This window comes from Vitis riparia, chromosome 14 (assembly GCF_004353265.1).
Source record: "Vitis riparia cultivar Riparia Gloire de Montpellier isolate 1030 chromosome 14, EGFV_Vit.rip_1.0, whole genome shotgun sequence".
Taxonomy (NCBI): domain Eukaryota; kingdom Viridiplantae; phylum Streptophyta; class Magnoliopsida; order Vitales; family Vitaceae; genus Vitis; species Vitis riparia.
This window is the reverse complement of record NC_048444.1, coordinates 25,097,081-25,113,532: the sequence shown is the minus strand read 5'-3', so window position 1 is coordinate 25,113,532 and position 16,452 is coordinate 25,097,081. Positions and strand designations below refer to the sequence as shown.

Sequence of the window (16,452 nt, the reverse complement as noted above, 5' to 3'; positions counted from 1 at the left end):
TCTTTTATTTTTTTGCATGTTAATGTAAAGTAACTTCATGTTCACATAATAAATTAAGATTGAAAGGTGGATTTGGAACCTAATCGATAATTCACCATCAACTTTAATCCAAGATGCTTAACCTAGACTTAATCTAGTTTTTTCTTTTCAAGTTTTGATTGAATTTAAATTAAGTATGAACGACTGAGTTTTATGACTTATATTGAATTGAGTTTAAGTTATACACGAATTAGTTTAGTTTTATAGTATATATTAGTCAAATTTTGATTAATATGAGTTAAACGTGTTTGTAAGGGCATTTTTAATTTAATTTTTTAGACATTTATATTACAATAAAATAGCTAGTAAGATATCATTTTAATATAAATAACAATGTGTTTGATATTTTTTTGTTTTAAAATTATTTTGCATGATATAAATGAAGTATCAATATACATGAAAAATATAAAATTAGGGTTTGGTTAGATACTGTTTGTTTAAACCTTTAGTTCAAGCCCATCAAAATTGAGTTTGGATAAAAAAAACTTAAATAAAGTATAATCATGCGTTTGACAGTGATTTTATGAGGTATTTTTAGTTTTTTTAATACTTCAAATATAAAAATTTATAAATATTAAAAAAATTAGAAATATTTTTAGAATCGGGCTGGGTCGGGGCGGTCGGTCAACCCGGCAAGTTTCAAATTTCACAGGAGAATTTTTAAAGGAGCAGCACAAATCAAAACGACGTCGTCTTTCCCTATTTCCAACCCCAATAAATACACAAAAATCCATCATTTCAACATTTACCCGCCCATTCACTGTGCGAACTTTCGCCCATATAGGGTTAGGGTTTTTGCGGGGTTTCCCTCTCTCAGCCTTAGGTTTTCGACTTTTCGTTGCTGATTCGAAGCCAACTCTCATCAATGGCGAGATACAGAAGCCGTAGCAGAAGCTACAGCCCTCGCCGCAGCAGAACTCCTCCTCGACGGCGTCGTTTCGACGACCGCTCCAGACCCAGTCGCTCCTATCGCGACCGCCGCTCCCCTGCTCCCTCTGGCCTCCTTGTTCGCAACATCGCTCTCGATGCCAGGTCTCTGATGTTTCTGCTTTTCGAGTCTTTTTTTTTTTTGGTTAGTTTTGTTTGGTTGCAGGAAAAATTTAGAGAAGGATGAGAAATGGGGGGTGTTGGATCTTAGGGCAGTGGTGGGTTTTGAAAACGGAGAAGTTCTACGTTTTTGGGAACAAACTAGTGAAAATGGCGAAGAAATCTTGTCGAACTTTTGGAAAAATTCAAGTTGAAATTTAGAATGATTGATTTCTGGGTTTAGATTAGATTTCTTTGTTTCCGTTCTATTTGTTTCAACGGAAAATATTGTTTGGAAAATTAGCAGAAGTTTCTTTATTAATGCTCTTTTTTCTTGATGTTTATTTAATGCAAATTTCTTGATAATACAAATCGTGTGGACATCATAGCTATGTTTTTATTTATTTTCGGGGTTTTCTTGACTATAGCTGCCGAGACCGGTGAGTATCTGATTATTCGGCCTGAAAATACTTCCAGGAATCCCCCATCACCAACCCCACCCCCCACAAGGAAAATTTTCAACATCAGCCTGGGACCTTTTTTTCCCCTAGTTTTTTCCTGGAGCCAAATGAGGAGGGCATCATAAATTCCTCAAACCTTTAAAATAAAGCATCCTTGGATATAAAAGAAGCTCTGTTTATTTTGTTTTTTTCCCTCTCTTTACTGGAGAATCTTCCCGGAATATTTTGATAAATAGTTGGAGCCTTAGGGAAAGAGAGAAACAAAAGATTTGATACTTGAGGCCTGACTGGCTGCCAATCATTTTTCCTTCATAATTTTAAATATGTGAATGTTGGTTCTCTTTAAGTCAAGTGATAATTATTATTTTTGCAATCTGTATACCAACCTCTGATTTGCAGGCCTGAGGATCTTAGAGTCCCATTTGAGCGTTTTGGTCCAGTGAAGGATGTGTATCTTCCCAAGAATTACTATACTGGGTATGTGAATTAATTTTGTGATTAACTTCTGTGCAACATGTTATTGAATCCAATTTTATGCTTCCTGGTATTTTGTTATAATCATTTTCTAGTGTTTGCAATTTGGGCTTTAAAATTAAGGTTTTTTTTTCCCTGTAATGCTAATTGCCATACTCATGCAACGTATCTACTCTGAGTGTTATGGTTAATGCTGTCGATAAAACAACATATTTGGGTGCAGTAGAATTTTTATTTATTCTGCTTATTCAAAATTTAAGAAAAGATATTAACTGCAATGAGACTAGGAATTGCTAATTCAAGTTCCCCATCCTTGATTTGGAGATTAGATGTGAAGTTGGTGCAACCCCCTTTTACTGCATGTTTTAATATAAAGCTGACCAATTTTGGAGTACTCTTGTGTCTGCATGAAACGTTCTTTTAATAGAATTCATTTAACCATGCTACAACATCACAGCTTGTAAATTTTGTAAGAATAAATAATTGCATTATCCAGAATGGTCAGTGTGTTAAAAATTATGAGTTGAAAATTTTGGGTGCATTCCTCTCATTTTTGGCTCATGATCTGGGTGTCATTGTAGCTCCATGTAAGGCATATGCCTGTTATGAACACAGAACAAACAAGTCCATGGATCAATTTCTTTATAGGTGAAAAAGAAAATGCATTAAAAGTGCCAAAAAAAGCGCATTAAAGTACACATGATGTATACAACAGCTACCAAGAAATGGCCAAAAAATGAAAGGAAAACAAAAAAACTGCTCTCTCCCTTAGTGAGAATCCAACCAATCAATAAAATCACAAAAGGACATCAGGACTACAACTATGTACAATTTGGTCCAAGAAATAAGTAACGGAGGAACATGTTTTTTAGTCTTAGGATAAAGAGCTCCTTGTTTTTGGACAATCTTCTATTTCTCTCTTTCCAAATTGTCCAAAAGAGACACAAAGGAGTTGCTCTCCACACTTTTTTCTGCTTCCTTCCAATACAGGACCCATGTCAACCCAACAAAGTATCTCTTACCAAGGAAGATGACACCCAAGAGAGAACAAAAGCTGCCAAACAAGTCTGTGGATCATGGATGAAATTGCTGTTCCCCCTCCCTCTTTTGTTGTTTTTTTCTTTACACATAGAATGCGTCCTTGGCCAAGATGGATCATAATCCTTTTATGGATGCCAAACATTATTATCTTGGCTATTGTTTCCTTAATGCTATTTGTCATCTCATCTCATTTTCCCTATTTCTCTATATCTAAATTCAAAAAACATTGAAGTATTTTATAGTTTGGGCTGGGAGTGATAAAATGAATTAAAAAAATACCTACTTATGTAGGACAAATGCAACACTTAATACACCATAAACTTGAACACGGTCAATCACGAAGCAAGTAGTGCACATTTAATTCAAGTAAAATATGGATTATTTCTTCTTAAATTAGAAAAACACAATTCTTGGATGTGTTTGGCTCATCTAGAAAATAGCTTTAATAATAAAAAAATTGCTATTAAAAGAAAAATGCTACTAGGGATGAACTTTAATACATGTGAAATATACAGGGAGACACCAAATGAAAGAAAGAAACAAAACAAAAGTAAGGCAGGCCAAATCTGACCATCACCAAGTTTTTTTACAATTTAATGCAATATAGTTCCCCACTTAATTCCTTGAAGAGTACTGATCTAAAGGTTTTTGACATTAACAGTTGACATCTCCACTATTTCAAAAACCCTCATTCCATTCCTTCCACAGGCACGAGAATTGGTTAAGGAGAATATGATAGGGAACTCCTTTCTACAAAAACAACAAAAATTTGTCATATTCATATCCCTTTGCAATAGTTGATCAGACGGGGCACTTCCTCGTTTAGGTTTGAAAATATGTGGCTCAAAGTTGATGGGTTTAAGGAGCTTCTTCGGGGTTGGTGGCAAGGGGCGGGGGGGAGAGGGAGGGCCAGTTTTAGATTGGCTACAAAGATGAAGGTCTTGAAGGAAAAAATCAAAGGCTGGAACAAGGATGTGTTTGGAAGGCTGGAAGTTAATAAAAATTTAGCCCTTCAACAAGTCGAATTTTGGGATGGGGTGGAGAGTGAAAGGAGTCTGACTGAAGGTGAGACGGAGTTGAAAAGAGAAGCTAAGGAAATCTTAAAAAGTGGGTGCTTTTGGAAGAAACGCACTGGAGACAAGTGTCAAGGGAGCTGTGGCTTAAGGAAGGGGATAAGAACATAGGGTTCTTTCACCGGATGGCTAATGCCCATCGAAGAAATAACTCCTTGGAAAAGATTAAGATCAATGGGAGGTGACTGGAGGAGGAGCAGGAGGTGAGAGAGGGGGTTGTGTGAATGCTTTTCAGCAGCCGTTGTCAGAGGAGCCAGCCTGGAAAGCTGATATTGAGGGGCTGAATCTTCAAAGGTTAAACCATAATGAAGCTGAAGGCTTGGAGCAGCCCTTCACTGAGGAAGAAATCCATGCTGATCTGATGGGAATGAATGGAGATAAGGCTCCAGGCCCAGATGGGTTCACAGTGGCCTTTTGGCAATCTTGTTGGGACTTCGTGAAGGAGGAGATTGTGGATCTGTTTAAGGAGTTTTTTGATGAGAAATCCTTTGCTAAGAGTCTCAATTCTACCTTCCTAGTCCTCATTCCCAAGAAATGGGGGGGGGGGGGGGGGGGGGGGCTGACGACCTTGGGGACTTTAGGCCCATTAGTCTGCTAGGGGGATTGTATAAGCTTTTGGTCAATAGGCCGAAGAAGGTTTTAGACAAGGTGGTCTCTACGGACTAAAATGCTTTTGTGAGGGGAAGACAGATTTTGGATGCCTCGCTCATAGCCAATGAGGTGATTGATTTCTGGCATAAACGTAAAGAGAAAGGGTTGATTTGTAAACTGGATATTGAAAAAGCCTATGATAACATTAATTGGAAGTTCCTCATGAAGGTCTTGCACAAGATGGGTTTTGGAGCTCGTTGGATGGAGTGGATTTGGTGGTGTATTTCAACTGCAAATTTTTCTGTTCTGGTTAATGGGGTGCCAGTAGGTTATTTCTCCAATTCCAAGGGGTTGCGCCAAGGAGATCCACTCTCTCCCTACCTTTTTGTGTTGGGTATGGAAGTGCTAAGTGTGCTTTTAAGAATGGGCTGTTGATGGGGGATTCATTTCCGGCTGTAGTCTTCGAGGGAGGGGGGGAATGGAGATGAAGGTGTCCCATTTACTATTTGCTGATGAGACTATTATTTTCTATGAAGCAAGGCAAGATCACCTTACCTCTCTAAGCTGGATTTTGGCGTGGTTTGAGGCAGCCTCTGGTCTTAAAATAAACCTAGCTAAAAGCGAAGTAATTCCGGTTGGGGAGGTTGAAGACATTGACGAATTGGCTGTGGAGTTAGGGTGTAGAGTGGGGGCTCTTCCTACTGTTTATTTGGGGCTGCCCCTTGGAGCTAATCACAAGGCCGCGACTATGTGGGATGGGGTGGAAGAAAGAATGAGAAGAAGGCTAGCCCTTTGGAAAAGACAATATTTGTCAAAGGGCGGGAGAATTACCCTCATTAAGAGTACTTTGGCCAGTATACCTATTTACCAATTGTCTCTCTTTCGAATGCCCAAGCTAGTTGCAAAAAGGCTCGAAAAATTACAAAGGGATTTTCTTTGGGGAGGGGGAAGCTTGGAAAGAAAAATCCACTTAATCAATTAGGAGGTGGTGTGCACCCAAAAGGAGAAAGGGGGTCTAGGCATTCAAAAGATTGATCTCTTGAATAAGGCCTTGTTGGGCAAATGGATTTGGAGATTTTGCCTTTGAAAAAGAAATCATTTGGAAGAAGGTGATCGGGGTGAAGTATGGCTATGAGGGCTTTGGTTGGAGAACTAATGAGGCTCGCAGAACGTTTGGAGTGGGGGTTTGGAAGGAGATCTTGAAGGAGACGAATTGGTGTTGGGATAATATAGAGTTCAAGGTGGGAGAGGGGACCAAAGTTAATTTCTGGACTGATCAGTGGTGCGGTAATGAGGCGTTGTCCCAAACTTTTCCCCAGTTGTTGCCTTGGCGGCCCAAAGGAATGCCTTGGTCAATGAGATGTGGGATTCTAGCCTTGGTCAAGGGGGTTGGAATATAAGATTCTCTAAAAACTCTAACGATTGGGAGTTGGACGCTATTGGAGAGTTGTTTCATATGCTAAGAGACTTGGGGATTTCTTCTGAAGAGGACTCAGTGATATGGAAATGAGGGGGTCAGGGTCATTTTCGGATTAGGGATGCTTACAAGTTGCTGACAGTCCCTAGTGCCATCACCTTCCTGAAAAAGAGTATTTGGGTGGACAAGGTCCCAACCAAAGTTGCTTTTTTTGCTTGGGAGGCCACTTGGGAGAAGGTCCTAACTTTGGATAGGCTTCAAAGACGGGGCTGACATCTTCCAAATTGTTGTTTTTTGTGTGGTTGTGAAGAGGAAAATGTAAATCATATTCTTTTACTCTGTATAGTAGTCAGGGTTCTCTAGGAGATTGTCCTTGCCTTGTTTGGGGCTAATTGGGTGTTCCCAGAGACAGTCAAAGAGATGTTACTTAGTTGGAGGGACCCTTTTGTGGGGAAAAAGAGGAAAAAGATTTGGAATTCCATTCCGTTGTGTATTTTTTGGACGGTTTGGAAGGAAAGAAATATATTAGCCTTTAGGGGGGGCTCCCTAGTTATACAGAAGTTGAAAAATTCTTTTGTTTGTAATTTGTGGAGTTGGGCTAGGGTGTATATGGGAGAGGAGTCCTCTTTGCTTTTAGGTTTTTTGGAATGGCTTGCCGTTCCTTAAGGGGTGGTGAGTGTTTTGTTCATGTGTTTTTGTTTCCAGGCTGCTGTGTATACTTCCTGTATGCTTTGTGGCTTTCTGCCCTTTAATATATTTGCGTTCTTTTATCAAAAAAAAAAAATATCCCTTTACAATAGTTGATGGGTGGTGAGAATATTTCATAGTTCCGTTTCTCAAGAAAGAAAAACTCACCTTAATGAGTGTCTTGGAGTGTGGAATTGATGATGATGATAAAGATGGAGATGAGAAAAATGCACTTAGGGTTCAAGTGTCTCACTTATTATTCGTTGATGATACTTTGGTTTTCTGTGAGCCTTCTAAGAATCAGTTGATGTATTTAAGTTGGATTCTAATGTGGTTTGAGGCCATGTCGGGGTTGAGAATTAATCTGGACAAAAGTGAGCTAATCTCAGTGGGTGGTGTGGAAAACGCGGAGGCTTTGGTTGTAGATCTTGGGTGTAAGGTTGGAAGTCTTCTGTCCACTTATTTGGGTTTGCCATTAGGTGTGCCTCATAGATCCATGGTTGTCTGGGATGGAGTGGAGGAGAGAATGCGGAAGAAATTGGCTAGATGGTAGAGCCAATGCATCTCCAAAGGAGGGAGGATCATCTTGATTCGGAGCACTTTGGCGAGTATGCCAATTTATTTCATGTCTGTGATTTCTCTGCCCAGAAAGGTCAGATTGAGGATAAAGCAGATTCAGAGAGATTTTTTGTGGGGAGGTGGGGCCCTTAAACAGAAACCTCATCTTGTTCGGTGGGGTTTGGTTTGCCTAGGTAAAAGCAAAGGGGGGTTGGGGGTAAAGTGCCTTTCTACCCTCAATAAGGCTCTTTTGTGTAAATGGAGCTAGAGATTTGCTAACGTGAGAGGGACTTTTTGGAATCAAGTGATTAGGGGAAAGTATGGGGAGAAGCAAAGGGGTTGGTGTTCTAAGGAAGTGAGGGGTAGGTATGGTGTGGGGTTGTGGAAAGCTTTTAGGAAGAAGTATGTTGTTGTAAGCAGTAGGCTCTTTTTTGTGGTGGGGAATGGGCAAAGGGTGAAATTCTGGAAAGATAGATGGTGTGGGGATGAACCTCTTTGTGTGTATTTTCCCACTTTATTTGCTTTAGTTGTATTCAAGGATGCTTGGGTCAAAGATGTGTGGTGTTCCATTGAGGGTGGGGGGAGTTGGAGCCCACACTTCTCTAGACCGTTTAATGATTGGGAGATGGATGAGGTGTGTAGGTTTTTTTTAGACCTTAATGGGTAGAGAGTTCAGCAGGTAGTGGAAGATAGGTTGCTTTGGACAGAGACTAAATGTGAGAAGTTTTCTGTTAAGTCTCTCTACAAATCATTAGTCTCAGGCCATCCAGTCTCTTTCCATTTGTCGGCCATTTGGAAAGTTTACGTGCAACCTAGAGTGAGTTTTTTTTGGGTGGGAAGCAACGTGGGGAAAGGCTCTTACCTTGGACCAACTTCAAAAGATAGGATGGCCTCTAGCGAACAGATGCTACCTTTGTCGAAGGCACGAAGAATCAATAGATCACATTCTTCTCCATTGCGCGTTGTTGTTCTCTCTCTGGGGTGTAGTGGGTGCTGCCAGCCACAGTTAAGGCGGCGCTTTTGGGTTGGGATGGGTCTTTTGTGGGAGAAAAGAGGAAAGGAGTTTGGAGAACAAGCCTATTGTGTCTTTTTTGGACGGTTTGGAAGACAAGGAGCAAAGTTGTTTTTGAGGAAGAAGAGCTGTTAATCCAAAGACTTAAGAATTCTTTTGTATATTTCCTTTGGTTGGAGACGAAATTGTTTATAAAAGATGGTCCTTCGACTTTAGTTGATTTTATTGATTGGATGGAAACCTGTTGAGGGTGGGGTTTGGGCTGCTCCTCTTGGCATCCAGCTGGGGAGTGGGGGGTGTTTTCTTCTTTGAAACCTTTAAGTCGCTGTTTTGGCGGCTTTTTTTAATACAATTTTTATCCTTTACTTATTTAAAAAAAAAAGCACTTAGGGTTGCACCTTTATGGATGTCTTCCAACAAAGTGGCACTCCCTGGTCTCCCTAATTAATAGAATAATTGTGAATGCAAATGAAGAAAGACACCATCTAAAGGTCCTAGTTGCGGAAAAGGGTTTCAATGGCCAAAACGGCCTACTGAACTACAATAACCAGCAACTAAGGCCCCTTGATCTGAAGCAAAACAACAAAAACCTAGAATTGGTTGTTGAAAGGCCTTTTGGTACATCTAACATCATTAATTGCAACCTTTTCCCTTCCTCCCCACCAAAATTCCCTTGAGTATTAATTCTACAATCTGTTTTCTGTTTCAGAAAATTGAATTAACTGAAAACTATGTGTTTTGCTTCCCTCAAATACATTTTTGGGAATGCCTTTCAAAAAAATGGAACCCATACATGCCCTTATCAACAATCTTGAGAAAAAAAAAAAAAAAACGTGGTGGATACTTTCAAGTTTGAAGAGTCTTGAGAAGGGTTTGATTGAGATGGTTAATTCAGGTTACTAAGACATCCAGTGAAAATCATAAAACGTTCTGACATCTCTGAACTCTACATGGTGCAATTTTTGCTCTTTGTGTGGATTTGTATTGCTTCAACTCTTTCCCTTTGGGAAGATACTCTCAAATCCCATCCTTTATAATTTATTTATTGTTCCAATAAAATTTGGTTCTTGTAAAGTACAAGGGATTGTGCTCTTTAGTAGATAGGGTGAAGCGTAGTGCTAGTGGAGGGGCCTACAAAGTAATTTAATCTTATGTTTGATTGCAAAAGTCCTGAAATGTGTGAATAAAGTTAGTAGTCATTTATAGAGTTACATAATTATGCCTAGGTCTTAGTTTTCACTTGCTTCTCATGTTGTAGCTCAACGGTAATGACCTTTGGCATTGAACCAGAGGTCCTGAGCTCCCTGTATTGGCAGTTAGGATAAATGCCTTGATGTCAGGATGGATTCCCCCTTAAAAAAATGGTGTTCATTTCCATTCACATTTAGGAAACAGGGATGGAGATACTGAAGGTTGGCAACTGATTAAATTTGATTTGATTTAAATTATGTGTCAGGGTTTCAATCTAATGCTTGGGTTCTGGCCCTTAATGAATTACAATTTTTCATTTGAATGGGATTATACCAAACACTGAGCACTTTGGTGTAATATGTAATTATTGCAGGGAGCCCCGTGGCTTTGGATTTGTGAAGTTTCGTAATGCGGAGGATGCTGCCGAAGCTAAGCATCATTTGAATCACTCAGTTATTGGTGGACGTGAAATAGCTATTGTTTTTGCTGAAGAGAATAGAAAAACTCCTCAGGAGATGCGTACGAATTCACGTGTAAGGTATAGTTACTTTTCTAGTCCTTTTCATTTTGCTGTTATTGTTTGTTTAATTGTTGCTTTTACTTTTTCTTATTGATTTTATGCGAACAGTGGCAGGCATGGAGGAAGCTATAGAAGGCGAAGTCCACCTAGGTCCCCAAGACGTAGATATCGCTGTCAGTTTCACTTGACTTTATGACTTTCTAAATTCAGTTAAAATTTGAAATTGATTCTTTCAATAATGAAATTAAAATGAATATCATTGCACTTATTTCTCACTAATTATTTATGTCATTTTCACCATGACAGCCTATTCACGGTCACCTTCACCAGTCAGGCATGATTCAAGGTCTGGATCCTTTGCTTTTATACTATGTTGTCATGCTCTACTCTGATCTAATGTTATTGGTGATATTTCGTTCTTTTTGTTATTAGCTAGAAAAATACTGCTTTGTCATTAACTTCCCCAATCCCCTCCACTCTCTTGTTCACCCACCCAGAGGGATCAAAAGGGAAAAAAATGGAAAGGCAAATTAAATTATCTATGTCTTCATATTTAGACGCAGATAGTTTTATGTGTATGTAACTGAACTGATTGGAGCAGTGTGTATTACTTGCTACTGAACAATGATGCACCGTATGCAACCTGTTCGTTTGAGATTGATTATCGTTTTCTACAAATTTTTAACACCACTTGTGGAAATTTGATCATAAAACTCTCATTTTGCTGAACATAAGCAATTTTAAATCCATTGAAAGCCTTTCTTCATTCTATTTTTGTCTTGTTTATGCATATTTACAACTCAATTCTTTTTTTTTTCTTTTTTAACTTGGTTTGCTACATGTAGGTGTGTTCTATTTCTTTGGGTTGCTTGGTAAAGACTATAGGTTTTTTTCATTCAGCTTGGGAATGGAAGAGAAAGATGCCTTGTAATATACTAGGGCCGTTGCACACCATTCTTTGATGTTAACTTGCTGACTTCGACAGAATGCACATGTTGGCCAATTATCCATGAATGACATATGGTAATCTTTTCTATGCAGATAATAAAACGAAAAGAGAGATTTAACGATTCATGGAGTGATAAAGACTAGAGAGAAATGTTATAGAGTGACTTCTTATCTTTCAAAGCCCCACTCTTAAAGTATCATTATCGATCTCATCTTCATCGACTGTAACCTACAAACTGCATGGGCCTTTGAATTTTTGGCTTTTGGTTTGTAAAGTGCACTGCCCCTAATTGGAACCATCTTAAGCAGATTATCATGGTTGGTTGTGATAACTGTAGTCCTAACAAAGATTTATATTTCTTAACTTTTTTTATTTTTTTGGCATCTTAGATTTTGATATCTTGCTTTGCATACCATCCAGTTAAGAAAGAATTTAAAGATTATAGTTGCCAAAAGAAAGATTTTTGCGGTCACCAGCGAAAGGAAGTTTTCCAAAGTTCTTATTGCTAGAGGTAGAAAGAAGGTCTCCTTGATTGGATTCCATACTCATCAGTCATCATCAAAAAAAAGATATGTTCGGAATTAAGAGAGATGAAGTAAACAAAGCTTTGCAGTTTTCCGATGCTGACCAACCACTACACCGTTGTAAAGCATAACTCAAACTGTGTTGGGATCAAAAGTCACATATTTTTGTTCAGAAAACTGTGAGATGGTGCAGGTAAAAGTCATGTTTCCAGCACAAATTCTGAATGAGGATTTATGCTGAAGCTTTTCCCACATGTAAAGAAGTGAAATCAGATATTGTTTTCATATTTGTGATTACTTGACATTTATTGTGGATTGTCTTTAATTGAATATGCATTGCATTCTTGAATGGCATACCGATTCTCTCTTGACAATTAAAGATGATTGTTGAGGTTAATCTGTTTTTTCAGTTAGTTAGATTTAGTTTTTGCAATTGATCCTGCAATTCTACATTTGTCCACTCTTTTAACTAAGTTCTGGTAAAACTGGAAAATGCAGAGACAGGGATCGTGGAGGAAGAGATTATTACTCACCATCACGCTCTAGGTCTGTTTCACGATCTGTATCTCCCCGTGATGATAAGCACTACAGGTCTAATCATAACTCAAAGAGTCCAAGGCAGAATGATCAGAGTCCCCGCAGCAACAGGGACCGTGGATCAGATAAGAGGTCATTCAGTCCAATGAAGAATGGTCAAAGTCCTAGGTCACCAAGTCCAAGAGAGAATGACCGCCGTAAGCATGGTAAGAAGAACCAAGGTTCTGACCGGCGATCACCAAGTCCAAGGAGGTATGAGCGGAGTTTATCAAGATCTCCTTCTCGTTCCCGTTCTTACAGGTATCTTGCAATTAAAGTTTTTGATTGAATAGCCTCTAAATGATTATTTTACAATCTGTTTTTGCATCAAATTCAGTTTGTTCTTTGAAACAATCAAATTTTCAATCAGTTTTATTGCCTGGGATGCAACAATGTATGGTACGGTCATCTAAATAGTACTGCTAGGAATAGCAATAGGTTATCGTACAAGTAACAACTACATCCTTGAACTAAAATGTTCTTTAACCAAAGATCTCTACTACTTTCATTTCAATTCAAATTTAGTTGAATTAAAGTTTAGTTCATTTATAATCTTTCCCTACAAACTTAACCTTGGTGAATGTGAATGTTTGAACAAATTCCATTCATGAGAAATAGCTATCTAATATATATATATAACATCATCAAATCATGAATTCAAAGGGTTCTTTCTTATAATAATTTAGAGGCTAGAGTCGACCAATTGTTAATAGATATAAAGTATGTTGATATTTATATTAGTAGTTTGTAGATATAAAGATTTATATTCATATAACTTTTTCAACTTACCCTGTTTTCTGCTTTGAGTGATTCTTGTATTTATGGGTTTCTGCCCCTTTTGTCATTCATTTTATGATATGTTATTTGAAAAGAAAATATCAATTTTGTTGATTTTTTACATTTCTCTTTGAGGGAAAAAAATCTAGTATAAAGGTTCATTGGGTCAGGGGTGGTGACTTGTCCAAAAGCAAATTGAAACATACAAACAAACCCAGTATGAGCCCCTATAAGTTACATGTTATAACCTTGGTTTATGTCCATGTTTTAAAAGGGATAAGAAATAGGTTCGACATAAAGCTTCTAGGTGTTAGATTTATGGCAATAAGGTCAGATTTTCAAGTTATAGTTTTATAGTTTTGTTTATCTCATTGCCATGGATGGTTATTGGTATCCTTTTCGTGGCCTAAAGTGTAAAAAGGAAAAAAAATATTACAAACATGAAAATATTGCATGTACATCAGTATCTGTTAAGTCTTGTGTATATAAAAGATCAGTGATGTACCTTCATACTACTCATCCTGTATAATTTCAGTGTAGTTGTCTGGCTATTAGTTTGACACGGCAACCATGCCAAAGCCATATTAAAAGAGCATGTATTAAAAAAGTGCCAAAGAGAGGAGGAAGCATCCTATGTATACTGATGGTACGGAAAACATTATAGCACAGAATGGCAAAAGACATTAATAAGCTCCTCTCCCCATTCAAACTTCTTCTTGGGAAATTTGGCATGTCCTGTAAATAGATGATGGCCATTAGGGTTATAAGAGGTGATTAATGATCATGCAAGATGTTGGCTGAATTGGGTATAAAAAATGCCTGCAAACTAAAATTAAAAATCAAATCACATTTATTCCGATAGGGCTTAGTTCCAAAATTACATTCATAGTTTACATCTCACTAAGTGGATATACACTTAATTTTATTGGTACAAACCTGTATATAGCATGGATAGGTACAGAATATCTGGCTGTTTTGACACTCTAAATCTTGAAAATGTCGGAAACAGATACTGTGAGGATAATGCAATGCATGTTATAATTATATACGAGGCATACTTTTGATTAATTCATAGGAAGCTGTGCTGAGTTGCATAAGCTCAATAAATATACTATATGAAGGTATATTGCATATTGCTCAATTATTTGTCCACTTCTCTGCTATAAATGGCATGTGAGCTATTTGATTAACTTTGTTGCCTTGCAAACAATATCAAACAGCATCCATATATCCACGCATGGTACAAGAGCGTCGGCCACAGCTCCTGTTGAAAATTTTCTGGCCTATAGTTCCAAACATTTTAAAACCTGCTTATACTTGATATATATGTATTTTTCAAGGATTATTTGTTGATTACTCTTTTCATTTATTTCTTTTTACATATTTTTTGTGCAGTCCTCGCTGATGGAGTTGGCCCTGTTTTTGGAAACCATGCTTGATCCTCTAGCCTGGGAATGAGGCTTCTATTGGTTGCTGGTTAGTGTGAGGAGGTTGTAATATACAGGAATTAGGGCTGATCGAGGAGTGATGCAACTCTTTTGATGGATATATAATTTTGTACGTCTAACTCGGATAATGCAGCTTACTGGGAGTTTTTTGTTCATGGTATGCCTATATTAGGTGGGTTGTACATGCAACCTGCTGACTCTTTACCTTTAACCCTCCTGGGTCTATGGGCTTTTTTTTTTACTTTCTTTTTATTTTTCCATTTTTTTTGGGAGCTGTGGACATGCAGTTGCTGAGTTGATTGCTTGGGTTTATATCGTGCTATAATTTTCAATGTGGTGATCTCTGGGTGAATTGGGTAAATCTCAATGCCAATGATAGGATAATTGGATAAAAGACTTATCCTACCTAGATGAATGGTTCAATCAAATCTCACCCCACCGTCTGAGTTGCTCCGCCTGTGATAGAAATGGTTGGCTTTTGCTGTGTGGTTAGGACAACATGTGTGTGTGGAATGAGGTGATGGTTTCTAACTAGAGAAGCTAACAGTCGAGCTGGGAGTTTAACAGCTCTTGGACCTTAAGCTATGCAGCAATGGATGTGTTTATTTGGATTAATAACTTGCTATGGGATCAGGTTTGAGGTTGAAAAGGAGCTTTCTAGGTTGTCGTCATTGCTTTAGACCGAAGATAAAGTGAGGCGGAGGTTAAAGGGTGCCGCTAATGCTGTTGGCAGGATATATAGAAAAGGTTCGGTTGCCTGCATGATACTATTTTATGAGGCGGTTTGGATCACTTTTTGCATGTTACCTTAAAACTAGTTATTTGAAGTCTTTTCTAAAAATTACATGTTAATGTGTTTGTAGAAAATATTAGAGTATCGATTTGGTACTATTAAAAAAAGATACCAAATCAAAAAAGATGTAAAACACCGGGTTGTGAAAATAATTTTTTATTTTTATTTAAAAAACTTTCAATCTAGATTAAAGAAAACATATTTGGGATGTATTTTTTTGCTAAATAATAAAAGTCTAGCCATGTAAAATAAAAACAATGTTTTGTTTCTAAAAACAAAAAATTGATGTTATTCTCTAGATAGCTTTTAAAAACAAAGTGAAATAAGAAATATTTTTTAGACAACGGAGTTGTTTTCACTGCTTTTTAAAAACCAAATAAAATATATAAAAATAAGAAAAAAATAAAAACCATAAAAAGCAAAGCAAATATGGTAAAACAAGATTTTTTTTTTTTTCATTCTCTTTCTATCAACTACCAATACCAAAATTTTCAAATATATTCTCCTTTCAATTACGTAAATTTGTTTGAATCTTTGTTAACTTCTTTAAATTTATTTATCAAACAAATAGATTCTATATCAAGCAACTTAATACTAGTAATTTATTAAGTTTTAAAATAATTTAAAACTTAAAATCTGATTCAATTAGTATTCACACTCATGGAACCCAAAACCATTAAAATTAATACTAGAAAGTCACAAAACTAGATTGATTTTGAATGACTTTACTAATTTTTATTTTTTAATTTTTACATATAGTCTTAATTTTATGAATTCATTAGATAAATAAACTTTAAATTAAAAATATATTTGCTAACGAGTTTAGTAATTTTTAAAAATAATTTAAAACTCAAATAGTAACCTAATAAATACAAAAAATTGATGAACAACAATTGGTCCAAGAATTACTATTTTTTTTATATATATATAGAACCATATTTTTCCAATTTCCTTCCGATAAGTATATTTCAAATAAATGAAAATTGTATTGAATTTATTAATGGATCTAATAATTTTTAGAAATAATTTAAAACCAAAATATTATATATATATATATATATATAATAATTACGATTAAAACAAATAGATTATGAGTTATGATTTTACCCTTTATCTTATATATACAACTATATTTTCTAAATTTATGCTTAGGTAAACAAATTTTAAATTAGATAAGACATAATTAACACTTTAACTTCTTTAATAAATCTTCTAATTTTTAAGAATAATTTGGAATTTAAAAAATTGATCAATTAATTATAGATTAAATAAAAAATTTCAGAATACTTTGTCCA

The 16,452-nt window shown here is 36.7% G+C and overlaps 1 protein-coding gene across 1 annotated transcript; it reads left to right on the top strand.

Annotated features, from left to right (window-relative positions):
• Nucleotides 1-775: 775 nt before the first annotated feature.
• On the top strand, nt 776-14,696 carry LOC117930363 (serine/arginine-rich SC35-like splicing factor SCL28). The gene is made up of 7 exons (XM_034850981.1): nt 776-1,071; nt 1,926-2,003; nt 9,944-10,108; nt 10,199-10,263; nt 10,397-10,436; nt 12,062-12,400; nt 14,312-14,696. The coding sequence occupies exons 1-7, from the start codon at nt 905-907 to the stop codon at nt 14,319-14,321; spliced, it is 864 nt and encodes a 287-aa protein (XP_034706872.1). The 5' UTR covers nt 776-904; the 3' UTR covers nt 14,322-14,696.
• Nucleotides 14,697-16,452: the final 1,756 nt, after the last annotated feature.